Raw genomic sequence first — 18078 nt, forward strand, 5'->3', positions numbered from 1 at the left:
TATACTATGCAACGTATTGTTCATATTGAACATAGTGTAACAGTGGTCGATTTTGTATACCAAGTAGACCCATGAACATCTAAGATTACTTATTGCATACAGCCTTATTATTAAAACCATGCAGGTATTGAATATCGTGACCACGCGATTGTAGTTAGCCAAAAAACTTGTCTAATCCAATACTATAACCGTATTTATTATTTGTTTATAGATTTATTAACAGTGGAAGCTGCAGATGGCAATATTTATAGCGCACAAGCGCTTCTTACTGCTGTAGTAGCGTCATGCTTAGTTACATTAATGGTTGGCTTTGTAATCGGATACCTATTTTCTCGGCGATTTCGTCACCCATTTTTTACCGATACCTCACCATTCAATGAACAACACAATCATTTAAACAGGTAATTTTCAATTCTATTATTCATTTAAATCCATTTTAATCAAATTTCTTAAAAATTATGAACTACATGTATATAATTTATATATTTTATATATTATTATAACATTTTATATATTTTTATTTTTTTCAGATTAAGTCCTTTGGAAACTCCGTTGAATGTGAATTCTGGATATATGCCACCTAGATCCAAAAATGTGAATATGGTAGCGAACGTATGCCCACTCGCAAAACAAGATAATTTGCACATTGAACTTGGTAAGGAGCGTGCTCTCGATCTTCGCAATTCTACGGAATCTCTCGACAAGGATCTAAAATGCGGCACTTTACAAAAAGTTAAAAAGACTTACATATGAAATATACCCGAAAAGACAGTGTATGGAACTATTTCAAAGTGATAGTATGAATTATGACATTGTATCGCGTGTGCCAAGTCTTCCGAGCCAATCGGTGAGATCAGCAAGTGTAGTTTGCATTGATCGTTGTGAACGTGAAAGTGACTCTTTCTCATGTAAATAATAAAAATATATTTTATATTGTTGTACAGTTTACATAGTTTAAATATTGACATACTAGTTTTAAAATACAAAGAAACTGCAATCGTAAATACCTACGTGCATTTATGTGTGTTAATTTAAATCCATTAAATATTTCATCTACGAGAACATCTAAGTTTGTGAAATTTGTATAAATTATCAAAAATTGGACTACGAAAGTAAAAATTAAAATATTTTATGATGCATATAAATGTAACCATAGTAAAGAATATAATCTTTTCAGTATTAACAACCGTGTCCATTGTAAATCGGTAAAGCTATTATAACAGCTAATACATTCCACATTTACGTAGATATATAATTTCGCTACGCCGCTCTGTAAATATAAATATGTATATAATGCTAATATATAGCGAAATAGTGGATTTCATATACATAGGAAATTAGTTCAAATATCAAAAATCGAAATAATACTTAGGAAAAAGTAATCGTAAGTCTCATATCTAGCGAAATTTATTTTTAATGTTTCGGCAAAAAAATGAGCGAAACAAGCTATAAGCAAATAAAACATGTAATTAAAATGAAGTAAAACAATTGATTACATAAAAAAATTAAAGATTGTTGTTGTTACTCTAGATTAAAATTGCTGTGCTAAGTGCATAGTGCCTTGTAGGTTGCCAATCTAGTGCCTAATGTAATTTAGGAAGCATAAAATGAATAGAATATGTTTAATCATCTGTTAATACATGTTTTAAAGTTTGCGAAGCTTTTAAGAATTCCCGATAGTCCATATATGTTTTCTCCATTCTTCCCTTACGCATAGCACTTAAATTTTTATAGCTTAACATTATTGTGTCGATTCAAACCTACTAAGAGTATGGTTTCGATTTTGATTCATTAAAGTAATGAATAAATTCAAATATTTATAATTGTATAAAAAGAACAAGTTAACAATATTTTGATACTAATGAAAAGAAAGGCTAATTGTACCACCTGAGAAATCAGAGATCTATAAAAATTAATAAGTATTCCCACCGTGACTCAAAGGTTATTTAATTAACAGAATTTATTTCTGTTTATTGATATTTTAAAGTTTTTTTTTTATTATTTTAGATATAAAGTGTTAGTTTACTATTAGGGCACCCTTAAAAATAATTTAGATTTTTTTATCAATGTGTGGCATGGTATCATTGTAAAATCATACATGTTAAAACATACACGCATTTTATACATTTCAATTAAAATGACTGTGTACTCCAAGAATATGTATTATTTATATTCTTTGTATTAAATAAATGAATTAAAAAAAAGCATTATTAATTTCATTTACTACTTTCTGACGGTGCCCTTCGTTTTACATCGTTTTTGGTTGACGTAATGGATAACTGAAAACCCCTTCATAAAATATGGTTGCTAGCAGTTTAAGGTGTGTTCTTTCATTGGAAACATTTCGAATTTTTCAAACTTATTGGCAAATATTAATTATGTAATTACGCCTACGTGTCTCCAATGTTTTACGTACGTCGTCTTGTCTCCAATTTTAAAACTACTGAAGACTTCGAGAAAGTCGGGAAAATGGCAGCCATTGAGAGACCAATTGCTAAATCTCTGAAACAGGTGGACAGACTTATGGGATTTTTGTATAGATACCTATTAAAATATGTGTAACTATTATGAAAAACAAAATTCGAAAAAATAATAACGTTTAGGCTTTATAAAATAAAAGTTGGAGGTGTTTAAGACTTAATGCTTTATCTAAGATGGCTAGAGATCAAATTATAATACACAGTTAATACATTATAACAACCTAAGACTTCTTATCAAGTTAAACTAGTGTATTATTTGTATGTATACCCAAAATATATTAAAAATATTTTTTGGATAATAAAAATTTGATTTATTTTAAGGTTAGCTGGAGATAAATGAGTGTTTTTTAAGTTTTAGTGATTACAAGGTATGGAAAATAAATGTTATTTGTCTACATGTTCTCCAAGAATTGCTTTCTTTTTTTTTGCATTTTTTATAGAAAAATACTCAACTCATCTGACAGTATAAGAACATGACATTTATAATTTTACAAAAAAGCAAAGAAAATTTGAACCTTATTCTTCTTGCTTTCCTCACAAAAAATGATCAAAATTAGTCAAAATCAGTAGATTTTCAGCACAAACATATTCAATTTTTGCAATTGTAGCACTTAAATGAGTATCAGGTATAATCATTTTGAAAGTTAATTATTTCCCTGGATTGCTTTATACACTACTAAAAATAAGCTCCTGAGTAGAAAAAAAATACCAAAATTATTGAATTTTTAAGAATCATCTATATAATTTATATAATTACAAAGAAACTGTCGCTTCTCTAGTGCAGTTTTAACTATACTTGGATCAATAGTGACCCCATCATCATTGATTACTGCTTCTTCTTTCATATAGGAGCTCCCTTCATGAAGTAAAACAAAATTATGTAAAATGCAAGCTGCACAAATCAATGTCTTAATGGATTCAGCTTTATTAATATCAATATGATTTAACTTTTTAAATCTTTCTTTAAGCAGTTCAAAAGCATGACCAATATAGGTGCAAGTTTTCCAATGGATTTCATTAAATTTCATCTCTTCACTTGTCAACACTTCATCACTAGTAAAGGGGGTAATTAAATTTTTTTTCAGCTTATACTCAGAGTTGCCCAGTATATGATTATCAAAATCAATGAAATTTTTTAGTTCATGAGCTAATTGACTGTCCTTATAAACCCTACTTTTATGTGTATTGCCTATCTCTCCTATGTGGATATCAAAAAACATTAATGTTTCATCACAAACAGCTTGCAATAAAATAATTTCTGGCTTATTTTTCCTATTCAGTTTAGACCCAACTTTTAATCGACAGGCATCAATAAAACCAACACAGTTAGGAAAGCCATATCTACTGTTCACTTTAATTCTTGTTACATGCTGTTCTTCCAGAGACGGCCAATTAATAAAATGATATCTTTGTTCCGATAATAGTGTGGCAATTTCGTGAAAAATATAACTGACCGAAGATTTATGTAAACTAAATAACTTAGCCACATCATTAAATGAAGAATCACTTGTGAGTAACCAAAGGAAAATATGCACTTTTTTATCCAATGGAATTATGCATGCCCCTGGTTTTATGTAATCTTTAAGATGGTTAATAAGAGCCTGAAAATACAAATTAAAATATAAACATTAAATACTACGACTACAACAAAAATAACCATAACATGAAACCATCAACTTTGAAAATGATTGTGAGTGTAGTCTGTACCTGAACTGTCGACTTCTTCATCATAAATTTAGCAGCATAGTCTTCATCGGTATAATTTACAACAATATTTTCATAAAATTTATTATCCTCATAAGTGATTTGAGTGTCCCTGTACAATGTGTTGTTATCATGCTGTTTTACTTGAATAGCGCATTCATTTCTTACGATATCATTAATGCGTGTAATATTTTCATGGTCTTCCTTTATAACATTAGCAGCCGCAATAATTACTCTATTTACAGATGATACATTATCTTCTAAGAATAGTTCCATAATGAACTCTTTATCAAAAGCCATTATTATTATTTTGTCTTAAAATTTCAAACATGAAATATACTATCGCTGGATAATTGAAATATGACAACTTTACCAAATCCCGGCATGCGTTTAACCGTGCACCGCAGTTATCTGTAATGAGTTATCAGTTAACGATTAACGCAAAGAGTTGTATAACAATATGGATTAACGAATTACAAACTTACGAATTACGAATGTTTCTTCTAAATCTGAATTCAAATCTTAAGTCAAATGACACTGTCATTGTCACTATATAGTACATATTTGTCGTCCTAACTCCTAACTGAATACAGGTTCATTGAAGGTATCCCCGCTTTTTTATTTAAGCTTTTCAAATTGTTTGTTCGCTATTATTCGAATGTAAAATTAGTTTTTTCGTCTTTTATTTATAATTAATTAATTAAACAATTATCCACCCCTTACCACATAAAAGAATAAATTACGCGAAAAGTATAGACTTTGAGGGAAAAAAAAATCAATTATATAATAATTATAAAAATAAAAATTTAATAATTTTTATTTTTATAATTATTTTTATGATCAAATAAACATCAAGAGTGGTCGAACATATAATTTAATCAAAATTTATTATTCTAAGATATGTAAATATATATCTAGTAAGGGGAACTAACTTGAGAGTGAAAATTTGTGTTATTATGTAATTATAAATAAAAAAACAATTTTTGCATAGAATATGACTGAATGCCTTAATCCTACTAATATTATAATTGCGAAAGTTTGTAAGGATGTGTGTATGTTTGTTGCTCTTTCACGCAAAAACTACTGAACCAATTGCAATGAAATTTGTTAGACAGACAGCTGGACAACTGGAATAACATATAGGCAACTTTTTATCCCGATATTCCTTCGGGATACGGACTTGCGCGGGTGAAACCGCGGGGCGCAGCTAGTATGTTACGTTTCTTTCTTTCACACATTTTCATAACATCAAATATATGAAATCTGTTTTGACCATTTCATATATTAATAATTGAAAATAGTAACAAATAAAAGAAATAAAATAATTTATACCAACTTATTTTTACTTTTAATTAAAATATGAGTAGGTTACAAAGCAGATCTGTACCAACAGGAAATGCAATAATTGTATAAAAATGATAATATACAAAAGCACCATAAAATTTTTCACATTGCAATGTACAAAGTGTAATGCTAAGAGTTTAAATATATATCACAAAATTGGTATAATACATAGCTATGGTATACTTTGTACTCATGTACTCTACTATTTATGTCACTGTATTGTAAATATTTTTATTTGGTTATACATGTAATGTAATCACTAATTTATGTAATGTTAGCACTAATCCTTTTTCCAAATTAATGTATAATTATTTGAAGGCATCTCTACAGTGTCTATAAGTGATAAATTATTATCTTCTCCTAATTTGATGAGATCACTTATATCTCTCAATCCCCATGATGGATTTCTAGCCTTAAGAGAGGAATTGAAATCAATGTTACTTTGTGGTGTTATGACACCATCTTTACTGTAAGGTCCATAAGTAATCATGAGGGCTTCAGATTTTAAATATGAGCCTGCATTTTGGAATAACCCTATCGTACAATCGTAAGGGCTGATATGGATCAAATTAGCACTATACATATAATCAATTGTGTTCTCTTCAAAACCATACTTTGAAAACTTATTCCGTACATCTAATAATATAGGTTGCAATACATTATTTGTATGACAGTTATTAGCATAATATGAAATACTTCCAAATAAATTCATATCAACTTCACTTGGTTGGAATTTGACACCTGGAAAATTGGGAGCAAAGTGAGCTACATGCTGGCCAGATCCTGATGCTATTTCAAGGAACAATGGACTTTCATTTTCAATTTCATCAACATCACAAAGAATAAATCTTTTGAGAACTTGCAATATTGGTTCTTTATTTCGTGAAGCAGCTGGGTATATCAATTTTTCTCCATTATATCTGTGGAAAAACAAATAACAATTAAAAAGGTTCCAGTAAATATTCTATACATTTTAAATTTAATACACTTACCCATCTATTTGTTGAACGTTTCCTGCAAAATCCCTACTTTTAGACATTGGCCTTGATAATGCCCGAAAAAAGGGCCTTAGAAATTGTTTGAGTAAAATGTTTGGTTCGTTGATTTATGAATATCAGTACTAAATAATGTATAGTATTTAGTTCGGTAAGTCTAAACTGTTCTATGAACTTACAAGAATTGAGCTTTTGTACAAGTTCTGGAAGTAAATATATTTTATAACAAAAATTAAACCACACAACCACCGAATTCTGAAATGTTTAATAATGAATAAACTTCGTATTTATATAAACCGTAATAGACCTAATTATTCCATTATTGTTCGTAAATATCTAAGCTAGAAAATTCTCAAATACCCAAATGAGCACCTATCTGCTATCAGAGTTACCCAATCCCGAATCCCGTTGTACGTTGACACTTGAGTAACTTGACACATCTGAGATCAACTGTCAATCGGAATCGCCACGAAAGAAGTCACTACAAAGGTAAACATGAACTAAAGAATAAGGGCAGGATAAAAGAAGGTAAAATATCAAAAACTTTTATACGGATTTTAAATGCTTGAAAAAATTATTTATTATATTATTAACCCGACTGTTATTAAACAAGAAAATACTAATGTTTAAGCACAAGAAAATACAAAGATAGAATATGTTTACGGTTTTATTCATAAATTCTAAATAGCCTATGAGACAATTTAAACCAACGACGTCATTATTACCCTATAGACACCTAACGCCAAAATTTCGAAAAACAAACATTTTAGTCAACACACTGGTGAATTAGCGACAGGTGTTCATGTACCGCTGGAGGCTGATATTTTCTAGTAACTGATTATATTATTATACATATATCATTTTTTAATTAATATCATTACACACTGTATGCTTATTAAATCTTTAAAACGACGCAACGGTTTTGATGGGGTTATTTTTTATAGACAGAGTGATTTAAGAAGAAAGGTTTTTAAAAGGAAATGTTTAATAACATCTATTAACCTACAACGAATTTAACACGGAGCCGCGGGCATAAACTAGTTTTTAAATAATTGGAAAGAAAGAATTCTTTACATTATTAACTAACCCATTTTTTTAGTTAACCCGACGTTTCGAACACTTTACAGTTAGCGTGGTCACGAGAAGACTAAGATTACATGTCTTGAAGGTCATACAAAAATCGTTATTTGTGAACTACCTTCGGTGGAGGTAGTTGTAGTACCACCGTATGTTAAGTATTTTTCCGGAAGTTGGCAGTATTGGTTGACAGTTTCTTGTAGTCTTTTGGTATGTATGACATGAGGTTTTAAATTCTTAATAATAAGTTCCCACGTGTGGGAAAGGTTCAAATCATCGAAAACACAATAATATATTAGCAATATTTTTATATAGCATATTATTCAGTTATTTCAGGAACAACTAACTCATTCATTTTATATGTAATATTATACAACGTGAAAGTATTACCATATAATATCTATATATCGGCTCCTTCATTGTTCTACAGGGAGAGGGTGAGTACATAACGATATACTAACGAAAATAGAAACAGGTGTATAACTAATGAAGGTTTCAAATTTTCCAAATATTTTCTCGACTTTTCTATAACTTACTACCTTTTTTTTTGTCATCAACTGTGACGTCACATCAAGCGCACCAAAATTACAAGCTTTTAAATTGACTGTTCGTTGGGGCTTTTTAGAATTATTTTTTATATTAATAAGTTCGGCGCCTAAAATTATTCTATAGCATAAAGCGTTGTAAACTACAAGTAAAAAATACATATTCCGTGCATGCATATTCCCTACTGCCATGAACGTGGAAGAAATTCCGTAGGGAGAAGACTCTTCAGTTATATGTAGTAACTGTGACACAAATAAATTATTAAGGTTTTTTAATTATTTGAAGGTAGAAATGAAAACAATATTTTTTCTTTGTTAATGAATAATATAATTTATTCTATACATATTTCTTTCTATTTTTAAATAGTTTAATAAATAATTCAGCAGCATCGACGTCAGTCAATATTTTAGCTAATTGATTAATAAGAACAATTATTAATGTAAGAATTTGTACTATGACATATTGTGATATTGATGTTCCTATCTCCAGCCAACTGCCAGTATTTGTAACATGGTACAACAATTGCAAACCCATTATATTTGAATAAATGAGAACTATGACATGAACATATCCCATTGGAGCCTGAAACATAACATATTAATGCCAGTTTAATTAATTTATACTTTGCGATCCACATTTCTTTGCTTCTGCTTTAGTTTAGAAAAAATTATTAATCGTTAAAGCAAGTAATTATTGAGTTTCTCCATACAAATAGACGAAATAAAATATATAGATTTTATGATGTTTAGCAAAGCATATTGTGCCGGGGGCTTTTAAACGACGTACCCAAAACGACGCAGATTCTATACCTTCATAAATGCAAGTCTTTTTTAGCTACAGGCAAATATTTTATTGCCTTTTGGTTTGTGGTTCTTGTTAGTTTTAAATATAAAGATAAAATAAAAAAAGTGTCTACCCAAGTGGATTCGAAACGACTATGTAGGTAAAAATAAAACATGAATATCCAAAGCCGAATATACATACCTTTGTTAGATTTTGGATGGCTCGAAAACAACAGGCAATACTTAGTTGTGTTGACAGAGTTTTCATTATTATCAAAGCCATTATGAGAAACGGCTTATATGAGGTCGTAAAGCAGAGGACCCATCGCACTTCATAAGAATTCAATGAATCTATATTGCCCGTACCAAAGTAGGATAGCACGATGTATAAAATCTGTGATACGATAAGGATTTACAAAACGAAACGGAACTAATGTGAAGCATATGCACACATATATGTAAAATTTAAATACCAACATTGCTAATTTAGCTCACAACGCATTATGGTCACATTAAAAAGACGTTAAAATACAAACGTTCACGACGCGTTGCGACAATCACAAAGAGCATATAGCGAAACGCGAGTTGTGGCCCAAACGCTATTCGACCACGACTGGGGCTTTGCAGTGAACACAGGTCTCATTCTTATCGTCAATGTGAAATCCCGATGGGCTATCGTAAAAAATTCTACCTCCACTGATTCCATTTCTCCCAAATCATTTGTCGTGGCATTGATTTGACCAAGAATACCTTATATGGATATGAATATGGATTCTTCATAATCCACTTTATGCAGTTTTGGTATACTTTATCCTATTCTGTATACATAGACACAACATTTTAGAATAACGCGTTAACGATCTTTAGATTTCCAAATTCGAATCCATACCTTTCATATTTTGATGTGTTTATAATTAAAGATAAAATAATAATAAAAAATAGAAAAAGATTATATTTAAGATGATACCTATAATACTAACGGCTATATTTTGTAATGCATAAGCATGACAAATATTAAACGACTTTAATTGAACAGCAGACATAACGTAATACATGCTTCCGAATTCCAAAAAGGTAGCCTTTAATGTCTTGTCTGCCTTCAACACCGATTACACAGAAGTTTAAAAGGATACAAAAAAGAAAGCTCTCCTAAAGTCATGGCTGCTTATGCTCCTTTCGAAAGATGCAATATGCTTATCCATCGGCGGTTCTTCCGAATTAAAATAATAATCCGTAACCTAAATAAAAAAAATAATAATGTTATGTTAAGGTAATGCAAATTTCATGTTTAAATAACAATAATAATTATTACCTCTTTGTTGCCTATGTCAAGAAGTTTAAATTCAATGTACATCCAACAAGTAATATTAAATATCAACGCAACAATAAAAAGTCCCTCGTGCGCCACAGATAATAATAAATAAAAAATAATTGTTGAAGAGTTAATGCCGAGAATACGATTGTTCAATCTCTTGCTATACAAAAGGGGCAACACTGGCAAAAGAGCTGAAAAAGGATTATATTGGTTACGTTACCAATAAATTTTTGCAAAAAGTTTCGTGTTCATTAATTCAACAAGATTAAGAAATGAATAATTCTGTCTATCCTAATGTAAATAAGTGTAGATTTATTCTATAATAGCACAAAAATAAATGTTGTTTTAATATAAATTATTTTAAAATGCAAATGAAATTACGTTACATAATTGAATTTTCAAAACAAAGGTTTTTATAGAATGCTTACCAGTAATTAACCAACAAATATTTTGCAATACTTGTGAAATTGGCACACCACCATCAAATTTCTTTGACTGCACAAATATTATTTGTAATGTAATAGTAAGAATAACCATGTGTACTATACAAAGAATTACATCTCTCAAGTTGTTTTTATCTTCACAATTAGGACTTAATATAAACCATACACAATATATCATAACCAGGAGCCATATAAAACCACCAAGATATCTGAAACAAATATTATCAATATATATCATTGTTTAACATAATTTGTACCTCATAATAAATTCTTTACCTGGAACAAATTTTTAAATTATTATTTACTCTGTTAATTAATACTAAACACAAGAAATTAAATATTTAACAAATACACTTACACTAATTCAATAAAAACATCCTTCCCAATAACTGGTGAAATTGAAAAAACACTTAATATCAAGCACCCCAATGGCCATGAGAGAAACAGTAAAGTGTTTACATTTCGCTTTGATGGTGCAAACATAGGCCATAAACTCATGCCAAGCAATGGTATACTGAGCATCCATCTATATGTGAATGAATATCCCTAAAAATCAAACCATTATAGTTTTATATGTTGAAACCATGCATCAATTAACCATTTGTTAATTTTAAAAATTTTAAAAATGATGTGTGACTTACAATAGCAATTGAACCAAATGTGTAACACAAAACTTCAATTATCAATAAGGTGAAGCCCCGCCTACGGTATAACATCTTAAAAGTCAATATCCAAAGCTTTACTGGTGATAAAGCATATAACCAGAGCACTATTGGTAGCAAGAAGTAAACATAGTACTGAGCTGGCAAATCTTGTGCTGGAATTAAAACAGTTACATTATTGAAAAGTCTAAGCATATAAATTTAATAAATAAATAACTTATTCATAAATACTACTGCAACAACTTACCATAAATTAAATAACTACAAAGTACACCCCAAAACGATGATATAAACAAAATAATTTTATCAGCCTTTTTATATAAATTACTTTTAGCATGATATTTTTTGTTGGACACATCAATTTGTGATACTATGGATTGTTCCATCAGTGTGCGTAATAAATACACTATCCAACCCATAAAGGAGATTGTAATTGTTGCTAAGAGTGGCTTCTGATAGTAGTTATGATAGTATATAAGACCAGCTAGGCTCAAATCCATAATCTCTTCACTAAACATTATCAGTTTCTCATAGTCACCATGGTCTAGCAACATTTCTGTGAACCTTATTATTTCTTCCACTTTTTTACCATCTAATGGTTCATATGGTCTATATAAAATAGAAATGGCTCTAGCCTCAACATCAAGTCTCTTTGTATTGTATTGTGCTAGCAGTTGTCTACTATTACTGTATAATGCATTTGCTTTATTTGCCAATGAAGAATCAAGTAGATTTAATTTCAATTGTCCCTAAAAAAAGGAAATAATGCCCAAAATTTACTCTTAATATCTCCTCTATTTACTAACATGTATAAGGACTATATAGGAAATTAAAACATTACATACAACAGAATTTACAGGTACAGGTATGGATAGAAATGAGGCCATCAGAGGTGTTAAATCTGCTTGATTTAAATCAAATCTATGTTCCTGAACCATGAAATTTGTTTCAGCATCAACATGTTTTTCTTCATCTTGAATTAGTTGAACACCAGCTCCCCAAAGAACATATGGAGTTTTTGTTTCATGCTCATATCCAGTACCATGTGAACCTGAAAAAAAAATTAATTGACTATGAACATTATTACACTACCAAACTATAAATATAGAAACAATTTTTTGTTTGCTTTTAATTTTAAAACATACCCCAGTCAGTCATTCCATGATCTGCAGTCATAAGGAATGTTGTCTTTCCATCATCATTGTAGAAACTTCTAATCAGATGTTCCATTTCTTTTATACCATCATCAACATTTCTAAGCGTTGTTAAAAAGTTTCTAAAAATTTAAGATGAATCTATATTCACTTAATTTGTTTACTTCTGTACACTTAAAAAGTAAATCACTTACGGTGTTTTAGGTTTATGAGTATGGCCAGATGTGTCAGTGCCTAATAAATGCAAAAAAAAAATAATTTTCTTACTATGCAATTTTTGCATCAAGTCATTGTCATGTTTTGCTTTTTGTAAGAAGTTCTTTACATCATCAAATACCCATTTATCTAGCAATGTAGTATTTTTATCAGAGCTAAATGATTGATCATATGGGTCAAATTTCTTTACAAAAATATGGTCTTCTAATTTTTTATCTTTGGTAAATATATCAACAATATCATATGCACCCCAGCACCAAGTATAGGAACTTTGATTAAATAAGGAATCAAAATCTACAGGATTCTCTTTCCATCCTTTGGCAACAGCTGATGGGTCTTCATAAAAGCCAGCAATTATTGCAACATGTCCTGGACGAGTTTCTGTGGGTACACGGGTGTTAGAAATACCCCAACGTCCATATGAGTTACCTATTGATCTAAAAGTAGTAAATAATATGTTGAACACACAATTATACAATATATTTTGATCCACAATGTTACTCTCACCTTAAGTATGGCATAGTTGTATAATTCAAGAATGATTCTGCTCTAAGACCATCTACTACAAAAAGGACAAGCCTATCAGAAAGTGGCTCGTGTCTCGGTTGATAAGAAGGTACATTGTTTACAATAGGTGACTTAAAGTATATATCAAAAATTGAGAATAAAAATACAATGTGAATGAAAATGCCAATAAAAAACATATTGTCAGAATTTTGCCCTAAATCATTTAACCAATCAAAAGCACTACCAAGTATTTCATATCAATATTTTCAAAAGGATTATTTACTATCAAGAGGTATTAAAAATATGGGATAAAATACTTTTAATTTAACTTATTAGACATTGTTATAACAGTTTTCATATGAATTAATTATATTTAAAATGTGTATTTCATTTATAGTATCAGCTGCTTTGTACTCTTCAAAGGTCAATCTTCTCAAAATCGATTTTAAATTCCAATGATTGGTGTCGGTGATGACAATTTACAATTGAAATTAATACTTGACAAATAATGACAATCCATAATGACAAGTAGGGTATGTTCCGTTATACATTGCGACCACTGTTAAGATGTGTGAAGCTGATTCTTAGGCAAAATTCATCACTCGTAGTATCATACTACTCTTTGTTCGTAATACTGTGCACTGATGGAACAATCATAGTATCACAAATTGAAATGTCCAATAAAAAGTATACCATTACATCTCGATGACTGGCTTTAAATTTTTCAACGGTTTGCTTTTACTGTGTTCACAACGAGGCGAAGTTTCGACATTCATATAATTTGGACCCACTATTATACTGGTTACTATTTACCCGTATTATTGTACTACTCTTTGTTACTATATAAAACGGAACGCAGACCAGTATACAAGTACACACAGTATATAAGTAAACAGAGAATAGTTTGTCTCTGTTATAATATAGTCTACGCAGTACTTGTTCTTTGATAATCAAGATAAACATTAAACGTAATATAATGTACGAATCGTGTTTTAAAATCAGTTAAAATTAATATTTGTATTAACGCTGACTCGAGCCAAAACGCTAAAAAAATAAACAAGAAATAATCTTCCAAAGGAACTTTATTACTGATGCAGACTTCATCAGATTTCAAATAATCGCTGTTATTGTCCGAGTTTGTTCCAGCAACAAGTAAATCATATAACTCTTTCTCTTGGCAACTTTTTACGCTTTTGAAAATGATGTCGACTGGCACTCTTTCTTCTAAAAATTCTTCAGGAACTAATCCTAAAGTAGTATAAAGTCTGCGAACTTGACCTGTGCTTAACCATCCTCGTTGACATGGATCAAAGCTTTTAATTACCGCTTCTAAGTGTCTGCAATTAAAACAACATGGATGAAAAAAAAATTTCAATGCTAGTTATTCTAAGACACATAGTTATTACACTAATTTCAGACACCTTGAGGAATTATTATCACATAATTTGTCGTGTTCTTGCAAAAAATTTAATGTTACGTAAGGGAACACTTCATGTATCATTGAATGTATTCTTCAACGATCATGTAGGCACGCAGGTAGTTTTGGGGGTTTCAAATACCCCGCTCAGTTACAGTAAGTTTTTTTTTTTATCTTAACTAACATAGGAAAAATTGTATTCTTTCATATAAATAAAACGACATGTCACGCCTACGTCGTTTTAGAATAAGATGGTTTTCAAAGTGATGAATGAAAGCCAGTATTTTAAATGATAAAAAATTTAGGACTCTCTTTTGGTCTCGTTTTGATTTATTTAGTAAAAAAAACACAGGATGTATTTTCTGTAAATCACAGTCTGAGTCGTACATAATACTAATTATTATTCGTAGAGTCGATTTTTAGTTTATCTTAAACAGGTAGGCAAACTGATTATGCATGCATACATGGTTTGTTTTACGATGATGTGTTCTAATAGTGATAATTAGCGATTCTATCCAATCATTGTGTATTGTTAATTCTTAATTACGTTAATATTATCTTATATGTGTCAATGCATTCTCCGCGATGAAAAAAATACAGATATGAAGTATTTTACCTCGATTCATATAAAACTGGAGCCGATCCATGTCCTGCTCGAAAGAGCATGCACTCATCAATCAACTTTTCAAGAAAAGCGATTGGTTTGGAAGGAGCCTGAGATATTAATTTGGTGAGAAGAAAACGAATAAGTTCTGGAATTCGGCGCTCACGGAGATATGTTTCGGTTCTTACTACGGTGTTAAGAACCTGTTCTTTACGAAATGAAATTTTTATTCCTTCCTCAGAAATTGCAGGTTCCAAAAAACATTTACAAATCGGATTAAACGGAGACTCTTTTCTAGATAAATCAATACTCTCCTCTTCCATAGCTTAATATAATTATTTTGCGTTGTACCAGCTAACTATTTATAAAAAGGATAAAAGATGCAAAGATCAAAATACCTTATCAAATATCTCAAATATTTCTGGTTGTTTATGAAACTAATACAATAAGTTTTAATATCGTTAAGGCTCAGTCCAAATGGTCATGCGTTGATGCGCGTAAATGCGCGAGCAGAGTTCAGAATTCAGACGACAAGCGGTAGCAAGTAGCCATAGAGTAAGTATTATGCGGTAGCTCATTCCCCTCGAGCGCGATTTATGATCAAATTATAGATGTGCGTTGGTTTAAACGAAGTTTTCTTCTATACGCGAGTAAGATATTACATACTTACTCTGTGCACGTAAAGATGAACGCGTTTGACACGCGTTCGTCTTTACGTGCACGCAACCATCTGAACTTTGCCTAATATTGTCAAATGACTTTCGTTGTTTTATGTTTTATATTATACCTGGGTATAAACCTTCTTAAAGGTATTGTACCAATGCATTATATAAAAATATCAATAGCTTATTGTATGAATTTTTGCAATATATATTTTTTTTACTTTCTTTGAAAAGTTCCGATCTTACGCTTAATTTATGTTTATTTTTGTATCAATTACCCATATAAATTTTTCAGCATATTAAAAATAACAATATTATGCAGTTTGTTGTATGTCGAATAGACAGTTCCGTCGTAAATACAGATACGGATATGACAATAATGTATTGTGTTGTCTTTTTAGGATCCTACCATGTTTTGTGTAATCTGTGGTTTTGTAACCGCCCTGGAAATACAAATATTTTTATGCAGATTGCAGGCATTGCGTACATTATAAGTTTTAACTATTTTTATTTAAATGATTGATATAAAGACGAATGCGCAAGTTTGGTGTGTCTTATGTCGATATAATAAATTATAAGTCATGGGAAAGGATATAAATGAGACACTTATTGGAAAAATTGATGATGGTAAGTTTTGAAATATCGTATTAAATCTATATCTACTTAATATAAATTGAAGTCGATGTTTTTCAATACTTGATTTTAATGTGGTGGAATATCAGTCAGTATTAAAATGTTCTAAAATTTATAATATTTGCAGGCGATACGGAGGTTCGCAAAACAGCACAAGAAATGGATGTTATTCGGCAAAGAACCATTGCATATGAGTATCTTTGTCGTTTGGAAGAAGCCAAAACATGGATGGAAGCTTGTTTAAAAGAGTCGTTACCTCCAGTTGTTGAATTTGAGGAATGCTTACGGAATGGCGTTTACCTGGCTAAGTTGGGCCATTTTATTGCTCCTGACTTACTTCCTTGGAACAAAATATACGACATTGATCAACATCGTTACAAGGTACCAAATTAAATTACACTACTAAATACGTTTTTGAAGTAACAAATCAATGTTATCATTAACAATTGTATTTACTAGATATACTATATGTTTACTACTATTGTATTTACTAGATCATATTAATTGAATCCTTTATTTTCTCTTGACTGCCTTATTTTTTAGTGTTTGAAATATTTCTTTTTAATTTAATTACAAAAATTTCTAAACCAGTTTTGATTCTGGAAAAGTGCTTTACACCTACAATACTTCACCTGTGCAGTTCTCTCGTCCCAATTGTAAATGGCCACCATATATAGCCTTTGGTCAGGAAAATTATAAAACATTATCTTATTCTATAATAGAATACACAAATAATACTTAACCTCTTTAGAAAATAAAGAAAATACTTGTTTATTTCAGGCTATGGGTCTACAGTTTAAACATACTGATAATATAAATAAATTTCTACAAGTATTGAAGAAAACTGAATTACCTGTGGTGACTATTGCTTTTTTCTATTGTTTCCATTCACAGTAAATAGACGTAGAAATCTAGTAATAAAATAAATGTTTCAAATTGAAATTAATGATTACTATTTAATTTATTATTATTGGTGAAATATAGACTTAAGGCATAATTTTTGTTTGTTTTTTATCTTTTGTATCAGACCTTCCAACCAGAAACGACAGATATTTATGACAATAAGAATATGCCAAGAGTAATTTACTGCATCCATGCATTAAGTTCCCATTTATTTAAACTAGGAAAAGCACCTATAATTCATGATGTCTTTGGAAAAGCTGTTTTCACAGGTAAGAATGACTTAACATATTTTAAATTTTTATATCCATATAATATAAGTAAGGTTGTAATCCGAGACTATTTAGGAATATCATAATGCTGAAAAGAGTCATGAACCGATTTTTATGAAATCTAATACTGCATATACAGTTAAAAAATATAATATTCATAGCCAGGGATGAAGCTCACTGATTATAAAAAAAACCACTTCCTATATTACATCAATTGATAAGATAATATGTGGGAGTTAAGCATGCTTTGCCATGAATTGGGCCAGCACGCACCCGGAGAAGTACCACACCCCCACAGAAAACCAGTGTGAAATTAATAGTAGCATGCTAATGTGTCTTGTGTGGTGTATGAAAGTCCCTACTTG

The 18078-nt window shown here is 30.2% G+C and overlaps 5 protein-coding genes and 1 long non-coding RNA gene across 6 annotated transcripts in view; 2 read left to right on the forward strand and 4 right to left on the reverse strand.

Annotated features, from left to right (window-relative positions):
* The first annotated feature begins 191 nt into the window (after positions 1–191).
* On the forward strand, positions 192–2205 carry LOC119829539. The gene is made up of 2 exons (XR_005287810.1): positions 192–401; positions 531–2205. It is a non-coding gene; the product is annotated as an uncharacterized LOC119829539 (long non-coding RNA).
* A 996-nt stretch (positions 2206–3201) lies between these two features.
* On the reverse strand, positions 3202–4719 carry LOC119829479 (protein ANTAGONIST OF LIKE HETEROCHROMATIN PROTEIN 1-like). The gene is made up of 3 exons (XM_038352001.1): positions 4670–4719; positions 4188–4595; positions 3202–4081 (listed from the first exon to the last, which is right to left on the reverse strand). The coding sequence occupies exons 2-3, from the start codon at positions 4482–4484 to the stop codon at positions 3206–3208; spliced, it is 1173 nt and encodes a 390-aa protein (XP_038207929.1). The 5' UTR covers positions 4485–4595; positions 4670–4719; the 3' UTR covers positions 3202–3205.
* Positions 4720–5506: 787 nt separating this feature from the next.
* LOC119829739 (methyltransferase-like 26) lies at positions 5507–6943 on the reverse strand. The gene is made up of 3 exons (XM_038352392.1): positions 6884–6943; positions 6521–6726; positions 5507–6448 (listed from the first exon to the last, which is right to left on the reverse strand). The coding sequence occupies exons 2-3, from the start codon at positions 6565–6567 to the stop codon at positions 5809–5811; spliced, it is 687 nt and encodes a 228-aa protein (XP_038208320.1). The 5' UTR covers positions 6568–6726; positions 6884–6943; the 3' UTR covers positions 5507–5808.
* Positions 6944–8476: 1533 nt separating this feature from the next.
* LOC119829673 (GPI ethanolamine phosphate transferase 1) lies at positions 8477–13701 on the reverse strand. The gene is made up of 12 exons (XM_038352292.1): positions 13226–13701; positions 12697–13155; positions 12494–12624; positions 12194–12399; positions 11596–12097; positions 11328–11503; positions 11045–11232; positions 10672–10895; positions 10241–10434; positions 10062–10166; positions 9131–9322; positions 8477–8728 (listed from the first exon to the last, which is right to left on the reverse strand). Exons 1-12 carry the CDS (start codon positions 13420–13422, stop codon positions 8483–8485), a joined length of 2820 nt encoding a protein of 939 aa, XP_038208220.1. The 5' UTR covers positions 13423–13701; the 3' UTR covers positions 8477–8482.
* Positions 13702–13840: 139 nt separating this feature from the next.
* LOC119829349 lies at positions 13841–15569 on the reverse strand. The gene is made up of 3 exons (XM_038351818.1): positions 15259–15569; positions 14315–14562; positions 13841–13866 (listed from the first exon to the last, which is right to left on the reverse strand). Exons 1-3 carry the CDS (start codon positions 15567–15569, stop codon positions 13841–13843), a joined length of 585 nt encoding a protein of 194 aa, XP_038207746.1.
* A 368-nt stretch (positions 15570–15937) lies between these two features.
* Positions 15938–18078, forward strand: part of LOC119829807 (ras GTPase-activating-like protein IQGAP1) — an 11637-nt gene continuing 9496 nt past the window's right edge. The window contains exons 1-5 of the mRNA XM_038352526.1: positions 15938–16055; positions 16310–16535; positions 16669–16922; positions 17322–17399; positions 17569–17731. Coding sequence (XP_038208454.1) covers positions 16490–16535; positions 16669–16922; positions 17322–17399; positions 17569–17731 — 541 coding nt within the window. The 5' untranslated portion in view covers positions 15938–16055; positions 16310–16489. The remainder of the gene's footprint in view (positions 16056–16309; positions 16536–16668; positions 16923–17321; positions 17400–17568; positions 17732–18078) is intronic.

This window comes from Zerene cesonia, chromosome 10 (genome assembly GCF_012273895.1).
Source record: "Zerene cesonia ecotype Mississippi chromosome 10, Zerene_cesonia_1.1, whole genome shotgun sequence".
Lineage (NCBI taxonomy): Eukaryota > Metazoa > Arthropoda > Insecta > Lepidoptera > Pieridae > Zerene > Zerene cesonia.

What these genes read in the sequence shown, in the direction of transcription:
- LOC119829479 (XM_038352001.1), bottom strand. Translation starts at nt 4,484, where the DNA reads ATGGCTTTTGATAAAGAGTTCATTATGGAACTATTCTTAGAAGATAAT. An exon ending in TGAAGAAGTCGACAGTTCAG is followed by an intron (nt 4,082 to 4,187) that starts GTACAGACTACA and finishes TTGTATTTTCAG; the next exon opens with GCTCTTATTAACCATCTTAA.
- LOC119829739 (XM_038352392.1), bottom strand. Translation starts at nt 6,567, where the DNA reads ATGTCTAAAAGTAGGGATTTTGCAGGAAACGTTCAACAAATAGATGG. An exon ending in AACGTTCAACAAATAGATGG is followed by an intron (nt 6,449 to 6,520) that starts GTAAGTGTATTA and finishes GTTTTTCCACAG; the next exon opens with ATATAATGGAGAAAAATTGA.
- LOC119829673 (XM_038352292.1), bottom strand. Translation starts at nt 13,422, where the DNA reads ATGTTTTTTATTGGCATTTTCATTCACATTGTATTTTTATTCTCAATT. An exon ending in TTGTAGTTATTTAATTTATG is followed by an intron (nt 11,504 to 11,595) that starts GTAAGTTGTTGC and finishes TTTTAATTCCAG; the next exon opens with CACAAGATTTGCCAGCTCAG. An exon ending in TATTTGTTGGTTAATTACTG is followed by an intron (nt 10,435 to 10,671) that starts GTAAGCATTCTA and finishes ATCCTTTTTCAG; the next exon opens with CTCTTTTGCCAGTGTTGCCC.
- LOC119829349 (XM_038351818.1), bottom strand. Translation starts at nt 15,569, where the DNA reads ATGGAAGAGGAGAGTATTGATTTATCTAGAAAAGAGTCTCCGTTTAAT. An exon ending in CCAGTTTTATATGAATCGAG is followed by an intron (nt 14,563 to 15,258) that starts GTAAAATACTTC and finishes TTTTAATTGCAG; the next exon opens with ACACTTAGAAGCGGTAATTA. An exon ending in ATCTGATGAAGTCTGCATCA is followed by an intron (nt 13,867 to 14,314) that starts GTAATAAAGTTC and finishes TTGTTCCATCAG; the next exon opens with TGCACAGTATTACGAACAAA.